Source organism: Loxodonta africana, chromosome 21 (assembly GCF_030014295.1).
Source record: "Loxodonta africana isolate mLoxAfr1 chromosome 21, mLoxAfr1.hap2, whole genome shotgun sequence".
Lineage (NCBI taxonomy): Eukaryota > Metazoa > Chordata > Mammalia > Proboscidea > Elephantidae > Loxodonta > Loxodonta africana.
The window spans coordinates 36542709-36559958 of NC_087362.1; the positions used below are offsets into that span (position 1 = coordinate 36542709).

At 49.0% G+C, this 17250-nt stretch overlaps 1 protein-coding gene across 2 annotated transcripts in view; it reads right to left on the minus strand.

The window, feature by feature from the left end:
• The window catches only part of CMIP (c-Maf inducing protein), a 252185-nt gene that overhangs the window by 92845 nt on the left and 142090 nt on the right, over positions 1-17250 (minus strand). For both annotated transcript variants that reach the window (XM_064273742.1, XM_003418160.4), the window contains exons 2-3: positions 12835-12960; positions 492-542 (exon numbers count right to left, since the gene is read on the minus strand). In XM_064273742.1, coding sequence (XP_064129812.1) covers positions 492-542; positions 12835-12960 — 177 coding nt within the window. The remainder of the gene's footprint in view (positions 1-491; positions 543-12834; positions 12961-17250) is intronic.

Below are 17250 nucleotides of genomic sequence, written 5' to 3' on the forward strand. Positions count from 1 at the left end.
GGACAGAGTAGACCTGTTCCGCAGGGTTTCCAAGGAGTGCCTGGTGGATTCAAACTGCCAGGCTTTTGGTTAGCAGCCGAAGCTCTTAACCACTACACCACCAGGGTTTCCAGAAACAGCCAGACCCGGGGAATTAGGTGAAAGAATCAGATAACCGAGAGGAAGTGATGACCATACAAATAGGGTTTGGGTTTTTAAATCTTGGATAAATTTACACTTTGCCCAGTCTTTAGAAGTTACTCACAACCCAGCATCTTGAGGCCCTAAGGCTTGCCTCTCTTAACCCGTAGGGTACGCCCTCATCCTGACAGCAAGTGGTTCTATGAGCCTTTCAGGAGCAGCCACAACAGCTGGAAGGCTTCCCGAGATGTTAGAGCCTTGCAGGAAGGAAGCATCTAACATCAGACAGAGGAAGTGGGCAGAGGGCTTTATGAAGTGGAACACCCCGACAGAGGTGACCATATCAAACAAGTAACCAAGTAAGGACTTACCTTCCACTGCAGAGAATGGAACCACTGGTCTCGCAGGTAGCTGTTGGCGGCCTGCAATGAAAAGAAAGGACAGCAAAGTCCAGTTACTGGCTGGAAGCAAGTCAGAGCATCTCACAGGCCCGCACGCAACTCCAGCCTGCTCTGCTGGGCGGCGTCTGCCTGTCAACCCAACCAGCCTTCTGCAGGATTTGCCAAGCTAAACCCACTCTGTGCAAAGATAAAACAGAAGTGGTCCCCAGGGGGACTTTTCTGGAAAGAAAACATCCCTGTCATGGGGGACTGATTTTGCTGGGCAGGAGTGACCACAGACACTACTGGTCTAAACAGCTTTAAACTGTTAAGAGTTTCTTGACTTGCTTAGGATCACAGGAGGGGCTGGGGTGAGTTGAGAAGCCCTTTCACCCAACGCACTCCTGCCAGGCAGGCAGCACAGTAGCAAGGGTGGTGGAAGCTGGCGGTGGCTGGGTGCTGCCCTCTGCACTGGGTACTGTTCTCACAGGTTACTTCATCAGTGCTTATTTCAACCCTTGTGAGAGGGCTGTACGCATTTCACAGAGGAAAAAACTGAGAGACTGAGATCTCACATCAACTAGGTGCATTCAAACCTACGCGGCCTGGCTTCCAAGCCTGTGAATTTAATCACCCTACATTCTGTCCAACTGTAGGAAGTCCTGGTAGCAAGCGCCCGGCCTTGAACTCAGGTGGACTGAGGTTACAAATCACAGCAGGGGAGCAAACCCTTCCTTGACCCACACCTCACTAGTTTTACAGATGAGAATTGACGCTGAGTTGGCCAGGGTCAACTCAGCGTCAATTCTCATCTGTAAAATTGGGATAACAACCCCGATCTTGCAGGGATGTTGGGAGGACTAGGAGAGATTCTTTTAAATTATCTGGAACTGTGCTTGGCACATGGCAGGCAGTCCAACAAAAGGCAGCTATTAATTGTGATTATCACCACCTTCGTCAGTCATTCCGCTCAAATAAAATGTGGCCAAGGAAAGCCAATGCTGACTCTATGCAAGTTGCTGCTCCCCCAGCCATCAGTCCCAGCAGACTGGCCAGTGGCAACAGCAACATTCACAAGGTGCTTCATGTAGGGCCAGACACATCCAGTCCTCGTGAGACAACCCTGTGAGGTCAGTACCATCGTCATCGTCACTCTTACGGTACAGATGAGGAACTGAGTCTCAGGGAGGTTAAAAACTACTTCACAGATAATAGCTGTGGGGCCAGGAATTGAGCCAGGTGAACCAACTCATACTGTAAGCCAGCATTATGGCATTCAACGTCTCCCACCGACCTTCCCACCAGCAAGGGCAGAAATATAAATGACACGTCCATACCCCATCAGATGCCAGGGCTCTCTGCTCCAAATGACACGGACCCTGGCGATGGAGGGGCTCTCTGGCAAAGGCCTGCACCGCTGTCCAAACATGAGTGTCCACCTTCTGCCCCCAATGCACAGACACACATGCACATGCACACATGTAAGCATGCACAACTTCCACTCACCCTCATTCAAGGAGATTCTTAAAATTCCTTCCAGGTCTTGCAGCAGGTTGCAACCCCCGCCCACCAAATCATTAGCTACCCTGGAAGGTCAGTTTTGAGACTCTCTGTGCTTGAATGAATTAACCAGTTCACTGGCAGCTGGTGAGCTCAGAGACTTGTTTAAACCTGAGCAGATTCATACCGGCCACACAGAGCAAGCTGAGTTGGAGCCTATCCTGAGGGCCAGGCAGGCTGGAGGGAGGCCTTTGAAGTGACATGGGGAAATTGGCAATAGCTTGCATCTCAGACAAATCCAGGTTTAAGTTCTGGCTCCTCCATGTTCTAACAGTGAGACCTGGAGCAAGTAACTTACAGACACAAAGTCTGGGACATATGACTGGGGCTGTGAGGGCTGAAGAGGAGTTTGCCATTGAAGAAACAGCCCTGGGGAGTCTGTTGCTGTGCTATCTCTTGTCCACACTGACTTAGCTCTTTTGGTCTCATGACAATCCTTGTTCATTAGGATGACAAAACACACCCCGTGCTCCGGAAGAGATATACAAAGATCCCAAACAATGAGATCACCCATGTAAATTGCCAATACAGCACGGAGCCTGGCACATGAAAGATGTTGTACAAACAGTAGCTATCAGTACCATCAATAGCCACAGCCAGTGGTGTCACGATAGATGCTGCACAGATTCTGCCACAGAATAGCCCTGGTCTGTGTCTTTACTAATTCCCGAGGTGTGAATATTCTCACCAGGGCTGATTTCATGTTACCAATATGACATCCCCGAACCAGAGCTGGGAACCAGAGTACACAACGGGCTCTCATGAGCTGGTATAACATGGGTCCTGCAAACCCCTGGCCCACAACCATTTCTATGCTTCTTAACACACCTAGGTAGCCAGGGAGATGAGGAAGGGAGGTAGACACAATAGCAGCCCCCTCAAAGATGTTCACATCTTAATCTTCTGTGAGTATGTGACCTCACATGGCAAAAGTGACTTTGCAGACAAGATTAAGTTAAGAATCTTGAGATAGGAAGGTATCCTGGACTACCTGGTGGGCCCTAAATATTATCACAGTCCTTATAAGAGGGAGGCAAGGGCCAGAGAGTCAGAAATGGAAGCAGAGGTTAGAGTGATGCGGCCACGAACCAAGAAAAAAGGGTGGCCTCTAGAAGCTGGAAATGGTAAGGAAATGGATTCTCCCCTGGTGCAGCTCTGCTGACACCCTGATCCTAGCCCAGAGGGACCCATGCTGGACTTGTGACCTCCAGCACTGTAAGATAATAAATAAGCACTGTTTTAAGCCACTAAAGCTTGTCATTGTTAGTCCCAGAAGCAAGAAGAAATGATACAAGAAGGGTGGACAGGTTGGTTTAGTGTTGAAGTGAGCAGTTCCAAAGACTCCAAGGGTCTGCAGTGGGCCTATTGTTAGGTGCCGCTGAGTCAGTTCCAACACTGCCCTGTCCTGTGTCATCCACATGACTGTTATTATGCTTGAGCCCATTGTTGCAACCACTGTATCAGTCCATCTCATTGAGGGTCTTCCTCTTTTTCGTTGACCCTCTACTTTACCAAGCATGATGTCCTTCTCCAGGGACTGGTCCCTCCTGATAACATGTCCAAAAGTACAAGAGACGAAGTCTCGCCATCCTTGCTTCTAAGGAGCATTCTGGCTGTACTTCTTCCAAGACAGACCTGTTCGTTCTTCTGGCAGCCCATGGTATATTCAATATTCTTTGCCAACACCATAATTCTAAGCCATCGATTCTTCTTCAGTCTTCCTTACTCATTGTCTAGCTTTCATATCCTTATGAGGCAACTAAAAATACCATGGCTTAGGTCAGGCGCCAAGTCTTCAAAGTGACATCTTTGCTTTTGAACATTTAAAGAGGTCTTTTGCTACAGATTTGCCCAACTCAATGTGTCATTTGATTTACTGACTGCTGCTTCTATGGGCGTTGATGGTGGATCCAAGTAAAATGAAATTCTTCACAACTTCAATATTTTCGTCTATCACAATGTTGCTTATTGGTCCAGTTTTATGGGCCTGGGTAACCTGTAAGTGCCACTGGCTGGCCTGAATGGCCTAGTGAGACAACACGCAGGAGAGAAGAGGAGAGGAGGGGAGAAGGGCAGAAGGAGACCTGCAGCCCATGGGCCCACCACACTGCTCTACAGTGATGTGACTGCGTAAGACCACAAGAGAAGGGATCACGTATGTTCTGCCTACCTCTGTGCCCTCAAGGCCTGGTTCAACAGGCGAACAGTAGATGTTTGCTGAGTGAATGAAGCAATAAATGAATGAGTGGACTGTGAGCTCACTGAAGGGGTAGGGTCTTATTTCTAAATCCACAGCACTGATTAACAGCATCTGGTATACAGCTGGACTCCCTGGATGATGAAAACGGTTAATGTGCTCAGCTGCTAAGTGAAGAGTTGAAAGTTTGAGTCAATACAGAGCCACCTCAGAAGAAAGGCCATCTATTTCTGAAAAAATCAGCGAATTGAAAACCAATCCTATGGAGCACAGTTCTTACTCTGATGCACATAGGGTCACCATGAGTCAGAATGAACTCAATGGCCACTGGTTACTGGCTGATACACAGTCAGGGTTGGGTACCTGACTATGAGAATGAATAAACGTGTAAACAAAGGAAGCAACGAGAAAGCAACGCAGTGGTTGAATGCTGTAGATGGTGACCAGCACAAGACTCCTTCCCCGCAACCCAACACAGACCCTTCTTTGCCCAATGACTAAACACTGTCCTTCCTATTCTGGGGACCTCCTCACTTTGTGAGTCCCCTTTAGGATCTTTAAGGGGCTTTCCACACCCTCCCCCACCCCTGGAAGCCAGGATGTGAGCAGGTGATGCAGGCTTGGAGCTCTCGCCCAGGATTTGGGATCCTGAGCAATGATGTAGACATGCAAGTGGGGAGGAGTCACTACAGGGCAGAGGCTGTGTCCTGTCCAGATGGTCACTGGGCTACCTAGGCCATGTCCCCCAGCTACCCCCACTCTAGTTCATTTTCTAAGCCTGGTCTCCAGGCTCCCATCGGTTCTTCCAGCACATTCTCTTCCTGCTTGAGACAGTCCATGCTGGCTGCTGCATCCCAGAGCCCAACAGAGAGCTGGCAAGGCCTCCCTGGCCCCTTGGCATCTTCTTCCTTCTGGAAAGCAGATGCTTGATGCATTCTCCCCACAGCTGTTCTTCCAGAGCCGGCTTTCCAGGAACAACACTGCCACCCCGGCACCCCAGGTCTCCAGGCCTCACTTACCAGGTGACAAGTGACCAGCTCTCCTCTCCTGTCCCACAGGCACCAGTTCTGGCTTCATCCCGTGAGTCCTTCCCCACCCAGCTTCACAGGTCACGGGCCCGAAGTCACCCCTCAGGAGACTCCGGGGTCTCTCACAGCAGCACTGGGCAGTGACATTGACATTGACCTTGGATGTTGATAAATTCAGATGTGTACTGTCTTTCCTCATGTGGGAGTGTGTAAACCCCCCTATCATCCACACCCAGCCCTCTGGCCATTTTGTTCCTCTTTGGATCCACTCAACTCTAGGAGGTCAGCAGGGTATTCTGGAAAAAATGAAGATTTGGGTCCAGCAGAGCAGGGTGAGGATCCCAGCTGTCAACAGCTATGTGACCTCGAACCACCCTGTGTGTAACACGGGGGCTGAGGATGGCTGCCAATAGCAACATTAGCCTAAAGCACTTACTGGGTGTAAGTATTCAACAAAATGCTTTACCTACATCTCATTTAATATGAACTTCACTATGTACTCCCATTTTACAGATGAGGAAACTGAGGCTCAAAGCAGGCTGAAGGGCACATCCAGGCATTCTGACCCAGCCCCTCACATCGGACCACCCTGTCACCCTCACTACCCCCTCGCCTGGCAGGTGCCCCCACTCTCCTGGGACCAGTTTGCCTTTTCCAAGACTCCCCTTCCTGCCCCTTCTCCTTCTCACTGCTTCTTAGAGCCTGTACCCCACTACCCCATGGCTGGCCGGGTGTTATTTGTCCCTCCCACAGATTGGAAGGGAAAGAGGACCCATGTAGGGTGAATCACTGCTACCTGGTGAGTCTGGTTCTGAATGAATTAATCACACAACAGGCATGATGCCAGGCCAAGCAACGGGCTCAGACTGTCCAGCTCTCCCGTGCTCCCTTTCCAGGGAGGCAGGATCGGCAAACGCCTCCCTGGCATGACTGAAAGGACAGGTGCCCAAGTCCTCATGCTGCCACCTTCCCTCTAAAATGTGCCACATTTTGGAGGAAGGCAGACACCCCAACTGTGCTTGTCCATTGTAATGAATGAGGAGGGGGGAGGGAATGAGGCTCTTGGTATCAGAGGTTCAGAGGGATTTTAAGGATCACCCAGTCCGGGGGTTCTTAGTCTTTTGTGGGTTGGTTATGGACCCCTTTAAGAAGCTGAAAAATGCTATGAACTCACACCCAGGAAATGTACACATATGTGTGCCCACGCACACACATAATGGGGCAGGAGTTTTTCTGATGAAGAAATGAAGGCCCAACCTTGTGGTGGTCATCTTTAGTGCTCCTCACCAGTATTTCCAGCTCTTTCCCTTCTGGACACATGGTAGGCACACATGACCATGTGACTTGCTTTGGCCAGTGAAATGGAAGTTGACATGATGTGTCACTTCCTGGTGGAAAAAAAGCTGGTGTACAATTTACCAAATTTCCTTCCCCTGCCGCTGTAACCAAAAACATTCCAGATGGCTGGTGTCCCACCAGCAGAGCCCCCAGCTGATCTTGATGAACACACAGCATGAGAGAAATGAACCTTTGCTGTTTTAAGCCACTAAGGATGTGGGTTTGCTTGCCACTGTAGCAAAACCTAGCTTGCCCTTACTGATACGTTTGCTCAAGACCATATAGGATATTGTGGCAGCTGATTTTTTTATTTAATTTGTCACCATCAATCCCAAAGTTTACTGAGCATCTATTGTGCCCAGACCCTGACCAACTTGTTATGGGAGATAAAAGATATAAAAATAAGTCAGGTCCATGTCTGACAGCCAGCATGTGCCGGAGCCAACACGTATTCACTCACAAGAACCAACGCTTCTTATCTCTTCCCAGCTCTACGTCCAGGGACGTCATGTCAGTGCCCTGAAATTGGCCATGATGGCAATATTTACACCACAGAAATGGGCAGATACTACAAATCAGGGTTTTCTTTCCTGAAAGCATTATTTCTTCACAGCAGGGTGCTGTGATGAAGAGGAGGAAGAAGAACTTGGCACTCTTTTCTTAAGGAGGCCTCACCTCACAAGCAAGGGGGTGGGCCAGAATTTCCCTCCAGAAGATGTGGAAGTGACTTGCAGTGCCACTGGCCGTATTCTCAGGACTGCTCCCCTTCTTGTGCTGACAGACCCAAAGAGGCCATGACAGGGTGGGCTGTAAACTCCTTATGTTGGCTTGTCCGGTATAGAAGGACAGAGGCAGCCGGAGACTTCCTGAACCCCAGCACAGGCATCTCTAAATGGCTTACAAGCAAAGGGAAAGGTGCTCAAGCTGTGCCCTGGGCCAGGGGAGGCCGTGTTTGTGCAGACTTCCCCACACAGCCATATGGGAGCTGGGCCAGCTCAGCCTAGCAGGGCCAGTGGACACAGCTCTGATTCCTGAGAGTCACTCAGAGGAGAATCAGATTAAAACTGAGGAAGTGCCCCTGCCCCAGACACATGCCCAGTCCCCTAGAAGCAGTCAGGCTTGCTCGGGCCTTTCCGACTTCTCCTAGAAGGAACACTTTCAAATACTCAAAGGGCCTCGTTCCAGGGAAATTCTGCCTAATTTCCTCTTCGAAAGTTGCCAAGTTCTCTCTCATTGTTGTATTGTTTAGAGAGGTGAGAAAAACAGCCAGGGGTGCACTACAAGCAACTGTTTCCAAGTGCCCCTCTCCAGCTCAACTTCTTAGGGAAAAAACACACCTGCTTTCCAAACTGGAAAGGTCTTTTGATCCAGCTTCCAGTAAGAAGGGAAGCCCACCCGCCTGGCCCTGCTGCCAGTGTTTGGGGTAAACAGCTGCCCAGCCTCCCTGTGGATGTCAGTGAGAAGAGCCAGTCCTCAAAGACCGTCTCAGGAAAAAGCAGAAGCTTCGGAAGGGCTCTTTTCTTGCTCCCAGTTCACTCGAAACCTTGCTTTCTGAACAGTGGATCTGACCCTGCTCCTGTGATGGGTAGAAACCTAATTGTGAGGCAGGAGTCCCTGGAGGACTATCTGCTGCCACACCACTCTTCAATACCTGCCACTCCGCCCTGACAGCCAGTGAGGAGCACCCCATGAAGCCTTCATTATGCCATTTATGCATTTATGTGGCTGGCCTCCTCGCAATGGAATGTCAGCAAAAAGGGCATTAAGGGAGAAAAGGAGATAAATATGTCCTTTCTGCAACCACGGAGTCTAGTAACAAAGCATTAGGGGACCTCATGCCAGAAAACACAAAGCATACATAAACGTCCCAATTGGGTAGAACCAAAGGGCTGGCGCCTTTGTCTGGCCACTTGCCCACTGGTGGCTGGCTCAGTGGCTCCAGGCTGGGGAGAAGGTGCATTGACCTAAAAGCATCTCTTAACCTTCCTTGGTTTGGGTGAGGTGTCAATTCAAATTCTAACAAAGCAGGGGCTTTGTAAGGAGGTGCAGAGCAAGGCCGAGAGGTGAAGTGTGATGGAGAGAGGCCTGGAGGAAGACGCCAGGAGACAAAGACAGAAAATCCAAGGGAGTCACAAAGACAGAGACAGCACAAGACAGCAAGGGATAAAGAGAGTAAAGAAAGGGGAGAAAGAGATGGAAAAAATGTCGGAGAGAGACTGAAAGGCAAGAGGGAAGAGACAGGTAGGCCGGGCCCAGGAACAAACCCCCAGCACAGCCCGAAGCAGGAATAGCTGTAGGACATGCAGCAGGATGAGGCCCTATCACAATGTAGAGGTGCTGGAACACCGAAGAACCCTGTGGCTCTGAGGCTATTTCCCCTGCAAGGGGGTCCAGTGCCCAGAATGTGAGTTCAAAATGAAGTTTCTAGGGTCCAGCGCTGCCCAGTAGAACTTCCTGCAGGGACGGGAGTGTTCTATAGCTACGCTGTCCAATACAGTTGCCATGTGGCTACTGGGCCCTCAAAACGTGGCCCATGCAACTGATAAACTGAATTTTTCATCTGGTTTAATACATTACATTTAAACATAAACAACCACACGTGGCTAGTGGCAGCTGTATCGAATGCGCAGTTCAAGGCATTTAATCCCTCTGTAGCCCGAAGCACTCAAATGCAGCTCTTCACCTTGGTCTTGACCGTTAACATACCTGCTGTTCCTCTGTCCCCTCTCTCACCCCAGAGCAGGAAGAATCTGTCCCCAGGGCCACGGAGGTTGTGCTCTGTGACGCCTCAGTTCTGGGTCCTATTACAACGTGTTCTACATGAATCAGGACAAACCCAAAGCGAAGCATCTGGACCAGATTGGTGCTGAAGAAAGCCCTGCTCACCACCTCTGGGCACCACCCAGGGGGTCTGGGGTGCCCCTCGACCCCACACAACCATGCGGACCCCCCGGCCTGGAGCCCATCTCTGAGATGATGCGGAACCATTTATGTAACGAAGACAGTCACACACAGCCCATGAATCACAGAGAACCTTCTCCAGGAGGAAGAGGGGAAGGAGGGTGACAAGACAGAAGCAAGGTAGGAGCTGATCGGAGCCTACTGCCCTGGCCTAATGGAAACAAAGCAGGGGAAAGGTGGGTGGTGGGCAGGGGTATGGGGCACCCACCTGGGCCCCCCAGGCGACGGGGTGGAAGGCCACACACGTCTGCTTCCCCCGCCCTGGCTCTGAGTCCAGCTCTGGATCCGAGGAACTGCCGGCCGCCTCCGCCTCCTCCTCCTCTCCAGCCACTGGCTCCTGGAGTGTGCGGGTTGCACGTCCGTGGAGCAGGGGGGCAGTGAGCAAGTGGGGAGGATGCTTGAGCAGCCAAAGGCACACCCGCTAACAGCTCATCAGCACAGCAGGGGGAGCTCTGACGTGTGGCTTCTGCCCAGCAAGGCGGGAGGGTCACATAGCCAGGCCCTGGCCAAGGCCCGGTTAAAGGGACATCTCCAGCACTGCCAGTCAGCCTGCACCCCTCACAGCCACGCTGCCTCTTTGTCCCCAGAGCGAAGGACAGGGAGAGGATGACCTGAGGGTTTGGCCTTCCTAGAGGTTAGGAGCTGCCTGCTCCAACCACAGAAGCAAGGAACCCCTGCTGGGGCAGAGTGGCCAGCCAGCACACTGTGGGAGACGAGGCTCAGGGTTCCACCTCTTCTTATTGGACTCTTTCAAGTGTTCCCTTCCTTCTTGCCTCCCTCTATCTCTCATATACACAGCCCCCTGGCCCTACAACCAAGCTGAACCCTCTAGTGTCCCTCCTACCCCTCAAGAGCTTACGATGGCTCCCTACTGCCCTCAGGATATAGCCTGTGGCTTCTTTACTTGGCTAACAAGGCCTTCAGGATTCGGCCATGACCCAACAGCCCCAGATGTACCCCACATAGTGCTGAACCCCACCTCACCCTTCTACCTCCAGCTGCAGCAAACACTCCCCCCACACACATTCATGCTTTACATCCACCATTCCCTCTGCCCAGGACGCGTGCCTCCTCCCCTCATCCTGGCACACTCCTACTCATCCCGCTATGCCCAGCTCTAATGTCGCCATCCCTCTCTGACACCCACCCCAACCAATGAGTCATGACCTCCACTGGGCTCCCTTCCTTCTGGGACAGGCCTCTATCTCAGCAGTTACTTGTTTATGGCTCTGTCTCCCCAGAGGGCAGAGGAGCTCTTCATGGATGGGGCCATGGGGGTATTCACCTTCTTCCCCAGCACAGGGAGGGGCTGGCTCAGTGCAGGAATGGCAGGAAGATCATTACAGTAGGGGGTCCTGGGGTAGGGAGCCCCTGGGTGGTGCAAACCGTTAACGCACTCAGCTGCTAACCAAAAAGCTGAAGGTTCAAGTCTACCCAGAGGAACCTTGGAAGAAAGCCTTGGTGATTTACTCTTGAAAAATCAGCCACTGAAAACCCTATGGAGCATGGTTCTACTCTGACATACGTGGGTTCACCATGAATCAGAGCTGATTCGATAGCAACTGGGTTTGTTATTCTGGAGCTTCTTCCTCCTCTCCTTCTCATTGTCTACCCCACCTCCTTCCACTCCAAGGAGGCTGGTACTGGCCACTCCCTCCAGAGACTGTACTGTGGTCAGTCGTCAAACAGGCAAGAACAAGAACAGAGGCAGAGCAGCGGGAGGGGGAGGTCTGTCAAGAAAGGGGGGCCGAGCTCTACAATAAAGACAGAGAAATAATGAATGGGGGAGAGAGAAAGAGCATGGCTGGCAGAGATGAAGAGGGAAATGGTGAGGGGTAGAAGCCAGCGTGTCAAGTGGGAGGGATATAAGAAGAAAAAAGACTGGGACAGAGACAGGCTTTGGTGTCCTCCAAGAGATAACGTGAAAAACAGGATTTTTTCTACGTGGTGTTTAGCTGTCACCCTCAGCCTGTTGACCTCAGCATTCCCCAGAGGTTGAGCTGTGTGACTCTTGGCTCCCATGTGGTCATACAATCTAGTGGCTGCTTTTAAAAGAGGATTTAGGGAACATCTCTTTGGGCTAAAAAGGGGAGGTCTCCCTGAGTGCCAGGGTTAGAAAGAATATGTGTGCAGACTGTACCATCCTCCCACTGATGAGCGAGCAAGTTTTCTCTAGATGAGGAGGTCCCTGCTGGGATTGGGTGGATCCCCCTGAATTGATGTACGTATGTTTATGTGTGTGCTGTTGTGGCATTTGTTTTTATCTGCCACTCCTCCTTTCCTGGGGCACCTACCTATCCCCCTTCACGTGGTCTTGGTAGGAGTTTCAATCACAGGACATAGCTCCCTGTAGTCAAGGGTGGACACATAATCCAGGGTAATGCTTTCCCTAGGACCGCAGAGGACCGTAGCAAAGCCAATCAGAATCTTCCATGAGAGTTTATATGAATATACTGGAAGAAAAAAGGCTCTCGCTTTTTTAAGGGTTACAAGCTCCAAGAACATGGCTTGGGGTGCCAGCAGCCCATCTTTCCCACCACATGGGGAGACCCTGCCTGACCATAAAGCTCATACACAGAAGCAGAGCCAGGGGATGCAGAGAGACACTAAATATGAATGATATCATTAGGTCCCTGGATCCAGCCATGCCTGCAGTCCTGTTTTAGGCTTCCTAGGTACTTTCATATAGTTACAACATTCAATTCTCCTTTTGTCTCTGCTAGTTTGAAAAGTGTTTTTGTTATTTCCAACCAAAAGTCCTGACTAGTACATATGAGCATGTGTTTGCATTCTTCTGAGGAGACAGCTCATACTTCTCTTAGAGTCTCAAAAAGAACTAGACCAACAAGAAGAAAGCCCCTCGCTTGAAGTGTAGGAACGGGTAGCATCTGCTGCTCATTTGTTTTTTACAGTTTTCTAGGACCTAACAATTAATCTGTGTACCTCAGTTTCCTCTCTGTAAACTGAAGATCATAAAATCATCATTTCTAGGTTTTGTTAGGAGATCTAAAAGTACAAAATGCAACACTCCTAGACTGCCCGGCATACATTATAGGAGCTCAACGCATGCTCATTTCCTCTTGCTTCCCCCTAGTGAGCCCGTTTACACTATATTATACTTGAAGAAAAAAACCTACGTTAAACAACCTCTCCTCCTGATAGTTGGCTATCTCTCTCTGAGCGAGAGGAGGAGGGCCAGAAAGTGAAGGTGAGAGTGCAGAAACTGCTTATTCATGTTGACTTATCCTACCTGCAGTAAGACAGTTCCCCCAGGAATGGTGAGCTGTAAACAGTACTTCGGAGCATTCTCCCAGGACAGCAGCTGAACGTCTTCAATAGCACTGTAGGAAACTGAGTTTTCCATGTACCCAGTTGGCTGCAGAGAAAAAAGAAGAAGAAGAAAAAAAAGATATGCATTGGTTACAAGATCAGGTATAACATCTGAGCCTCTGAAGAAAGTTCCTGAAGACATCTCCCCTCTGGTGACAGGCCGGGAGCTGGCACAGAAACTCAGCAATTCTGGAACCAAAGGAAAGCATTATCTTTCCCAGCTAGAGGGGTGCAACAAGGAGGGGAAGGGCCAGAGCAGAAAGTCACCCAGTACTGGAGGTGCATAGTCATAACTCAGTTGGGGACACCTCGAGGGCAAAGACTGCGGCTTACTTATCTTGGGAGGGAGCCAGGTGAGCCCAGCACAGGGCACCATCCCGCACCATCACCAAGCTGCCATCATCTCCTGCCCTGAAGCCAGAAGCAGCCTCCCTGCCTCCCCTATTCCCCTTCGGGATCCATTTTCCATTTGGCATGGACCACCCTGGCCCATTCTCCACCCAGCATCCGGCACCATGCTCCACTGGACCACCCCACTCTCCTGCTCCACAGGTTCAATGGCTCCTAGAGCTACAGCAAGGGCATCCTGCCCTGCTCATGATCCAAGGGCCCACATGGTCTGGTCCCACTCCTCCTACCTCAGTCCCAGCTCAAGTCTTCCCTCCTATTATAGACTGAATTGTGTTCTCTTCGCACAAAAAGAGATGCTGAGCCTGTGAAATGACCTTGTTTGGATATAGGGTCTTTGAAGACGTTGTCAGTTAACATGAGATCAAACCAGAGTAGGGGGGAAAAAAAAACCAGATCCATGCCTCTTTCCTAGCTTCTGGTTTCTGCTGGTAATCCTTTGCTGCTTATAGATGTATCGTCACATGGCGTCTTCCCCCTTGTGATCCAGTCTTTTTATCTGTCCTCCTCTTTCATAAGACATCAGTCTTATAGGGTTTGACCTACCCTACACCGGTATGACCTTGTTAACTGATAATATAATCAAAAAAGAAGACTATTTCCAAACAAGGTCACATTCACAGGTACAGAAGTTAAAACATCAACGTATCTTTCTGGGGAACACAATTCAATCTATAAGGCCCTCAGAAAACCACACAGGCTAAGTCATGGCTATCTAGTACACGCAGAAAATCACTAAACCATGCCAAACAATATAGGAGAAAAAAACCCACCCCTAAAATCCCAACAACCATGAGGGTTGCCAGGGAGCCACAAAGGTGTATCATGACTACCTAGAAACAGACTTGATTCTCTAAACCAAGTGGCTGACTGGCCTCATTTCTTAAGAATTGTATCTTGGACATGCAAGCAGAAGGCCTAGAGTCTTCTATTTTCCACCACAGACTTCTAGAGACCCTGACATGGAATGCCCATGCCAAACTCTGCAACACGCCCCACGAAATACACTGTTAATCTGCTAACAAGAAATCCTGGTGGCACAATGGTTAAGTGCTCAGCTGCTAATTGAAAACGTCGGTGGTTTGAACTCACCAGTCACTCCGAGGGAGAAAAGACCTATTGATCTGCTCCCATAAGGATTACAGCCTAGGAAACCCTATGGGGCAGTTCTACTCTGTGCTACAGGTCACTATGAATTGGAACCGACTAGACTACACACAACGACAACCTGCTAACAGTGACAAGCAGGACAGGAGATGAGGCCGGGGTCCTGTTTTCCTGTTTCCCATGACCCTGGTTTTCTACCTGGTAACCTTCTTAAAGTGGCCTTTACTGTAAGTTGCAACAATGGCTTTTTGGGGAAGAGTTGGGTATAAATAAGTATATACTGTTTTTATAAAACAGATGTATTGCTTTTCCACTGTCTGTAGTAGTATTGACTAAAAGCAGAACCTACCATTGTCCATTCCAACTCATAGGCGACACTACAGAGTAGAAGTGACCAGAAGGGTTTCCAAGGAGTGGTTGGTGGATTCGAACTGCAGCCCTTTTGGTTAGCAGCCAAGCTCTTTACTGCGTCACCAGTTTTTAGAATTACTGAGACCTGTGTTTCAGCCACTTACTGTGTGACCTTACACAAGTTACTGTACCTCTCTGAGCCCGTTTCCCCCAGTGCCAAAATAAGAAGTTAACAGATAAGATAATTGGGCATTGAAAGAGATAATATTTGTCAGGGACTTTGGCAAGGCACCTAGAACATATGAAGAGTTCGGTAAAAACGAACTGTTGTGAGAAAGATGGTTTCTTTGTGGCCCTCCTCCCCAACACCCACGGCCCTAGTCTAGCCACAAAAAAGACATCAGAGGAATCCCAGTTGAAGGACATCCTACAAGACACCTGACCAGTACTCTTCAAAACTGTCAAGGCCATCAAAAACAAGGAGAGTCTAAGACACTGCTACCACCAAGAGGAGTCTAAGGAGACATGACCAGTAAATGCTATGCAGGATCTTGGACGGGATCCTGGGACAGAAAAAGAACATGAAGGGGAAAGTGAGGAAATCTGAATAAAGTGTGGACTTTAATATTAACTTGCCAATACTAGTTCATCAGTTGTGACAAATGTATCATACTAACGTAAGATGTTAACAATAGGGGAAACTGGGTGTGGGATATATGGGAACTCTCTGGGCTATCTTTGCAACTTTTCTGTAAATCTAAACCTATTCAAAAATAAAAAAATTAGTAAAGAGTAACTGCTGTTGCTGCCACTGTTATTGTTACTGTCACCACGACCGTCATCAATCATGGTCGTCATCATCATCACCATCACCACCACCAGAGTCTAGATAGAACTCAGGAGGCCTGCAGGGAAATGGGCAGATCCAGACTGAATACCTCTCAACCTTGCCCTTCAGGTTCAGATGGAGCTAGGCCCTCCTTCTTCCTTAGGTCCTTTCCCACTGTTGGGCCAATTCTAGAGAACTGATAATTCCCTGGCAATTTGTACATGATCGGAGCTAAGAGAGAAGAGATCCCTGCATGGGTTGTTGTTGTGTGTCGTCAAGTCAATTACGACTCGTAACAACCCTATAGCACAGAGTTGAACTGCTGCATAGGGTTTCCTAGGATGTAATCTATGGGAGCAGACAGCCAGGTCTTTTCTCCCGTGGAGCAGCTGGTGGGCTCTGCCGGCCTGTCAGTTAGCAGCCAAATGCTTAACCATTGTGCCAACAGAGCTCCTACATGGGTAAGAGGTTGAATTCGATAAAAAGAAAAATCAAGTCCTCCTCCATGTGAGGGGAGCTAGAAAATCTAGCCCTAAGTGATGTATCTAAGAGGACATTAAGCAAGTTAAAGAGGTTTTTTTCTAAAGGTAAAAGCGGCACGTGACATACTGTGTGGTTCCACTTATCTGACACCCAGTGATAGGCAAAACCATCAGGACAGAAATCAGACCCAGGGTTGCTAGCAGCTGGGGTGTGGGGAAGGGACTGATTGCAAAAGGGTATGGGGAAACTTTTTTGGGTGACGAAAATGTCCTATGTCTTAACTGTGGTGGTGGTTACTCAACTGTATATATTTATCAAGTCTTACAGATCTATACGCTAAAAAGGATGAGTTTTACTATTTATAAATTATAACTCAATAAATCTGACTTAAAAAAGGCAATATTAAAGACAATTTAGAATAAAATCTTTCTGATAAAATCCTATCAAGACCACCATTAGTATTTTAGTATATTACCCTCCTGATTATTTTTTAAAAAAGATATATATATACTTAAAGAGCCAAAATCAGTGAATATATTTTTTCACGTCATGTTCTATCATATGCATAATCCATATTCTGAACGATAATCTTCAAAATTATTATTTTGAAGTCTGTAAAATAGTCTACCATCATTTATTTAAACTCCACCCTCATCCCCTCCCCCAGCAGACAGGGCCCTTGTTTCATTTTATGCTACTATAAACAACTCCGAAATGAACATCCTTGTGAAACATGTTTTTCTACCCTATATTTAGGATTATTTCCTTAGGCTAGATTCCCAGAAATGGTATTACTGGGACAAAGGGTAAGAGCATATTTTGTATCGTTTCCAAATTGCTCTTATTAAAGAGATATTAGAGAGAACAGGGGAGCTCTGGCTAAGACTGAAGGGCCTTAGTCCTTGGCTGCCAGCCTGACGGGGTCTTGCTAGAAGCAACGCTCTCTCTCTGGTAAGTTCTGGGTGGCTGCTCCATAGCCAAGTGCCTGTGATGTGACGACCTTGTGGGGTACAGGAGACCAAGTCTGCAAGTCGAGGTTCGGCTCTCGGGAATGCTACCTTTCCATGGGAGCTGGGAAAGGGTCAGTGAACCGGTTCCTTCGTCCTTAGCTTTTGAGGACTTATGTGGGCCACTCTGGGGGTCTTTCAGTTGCCAGGC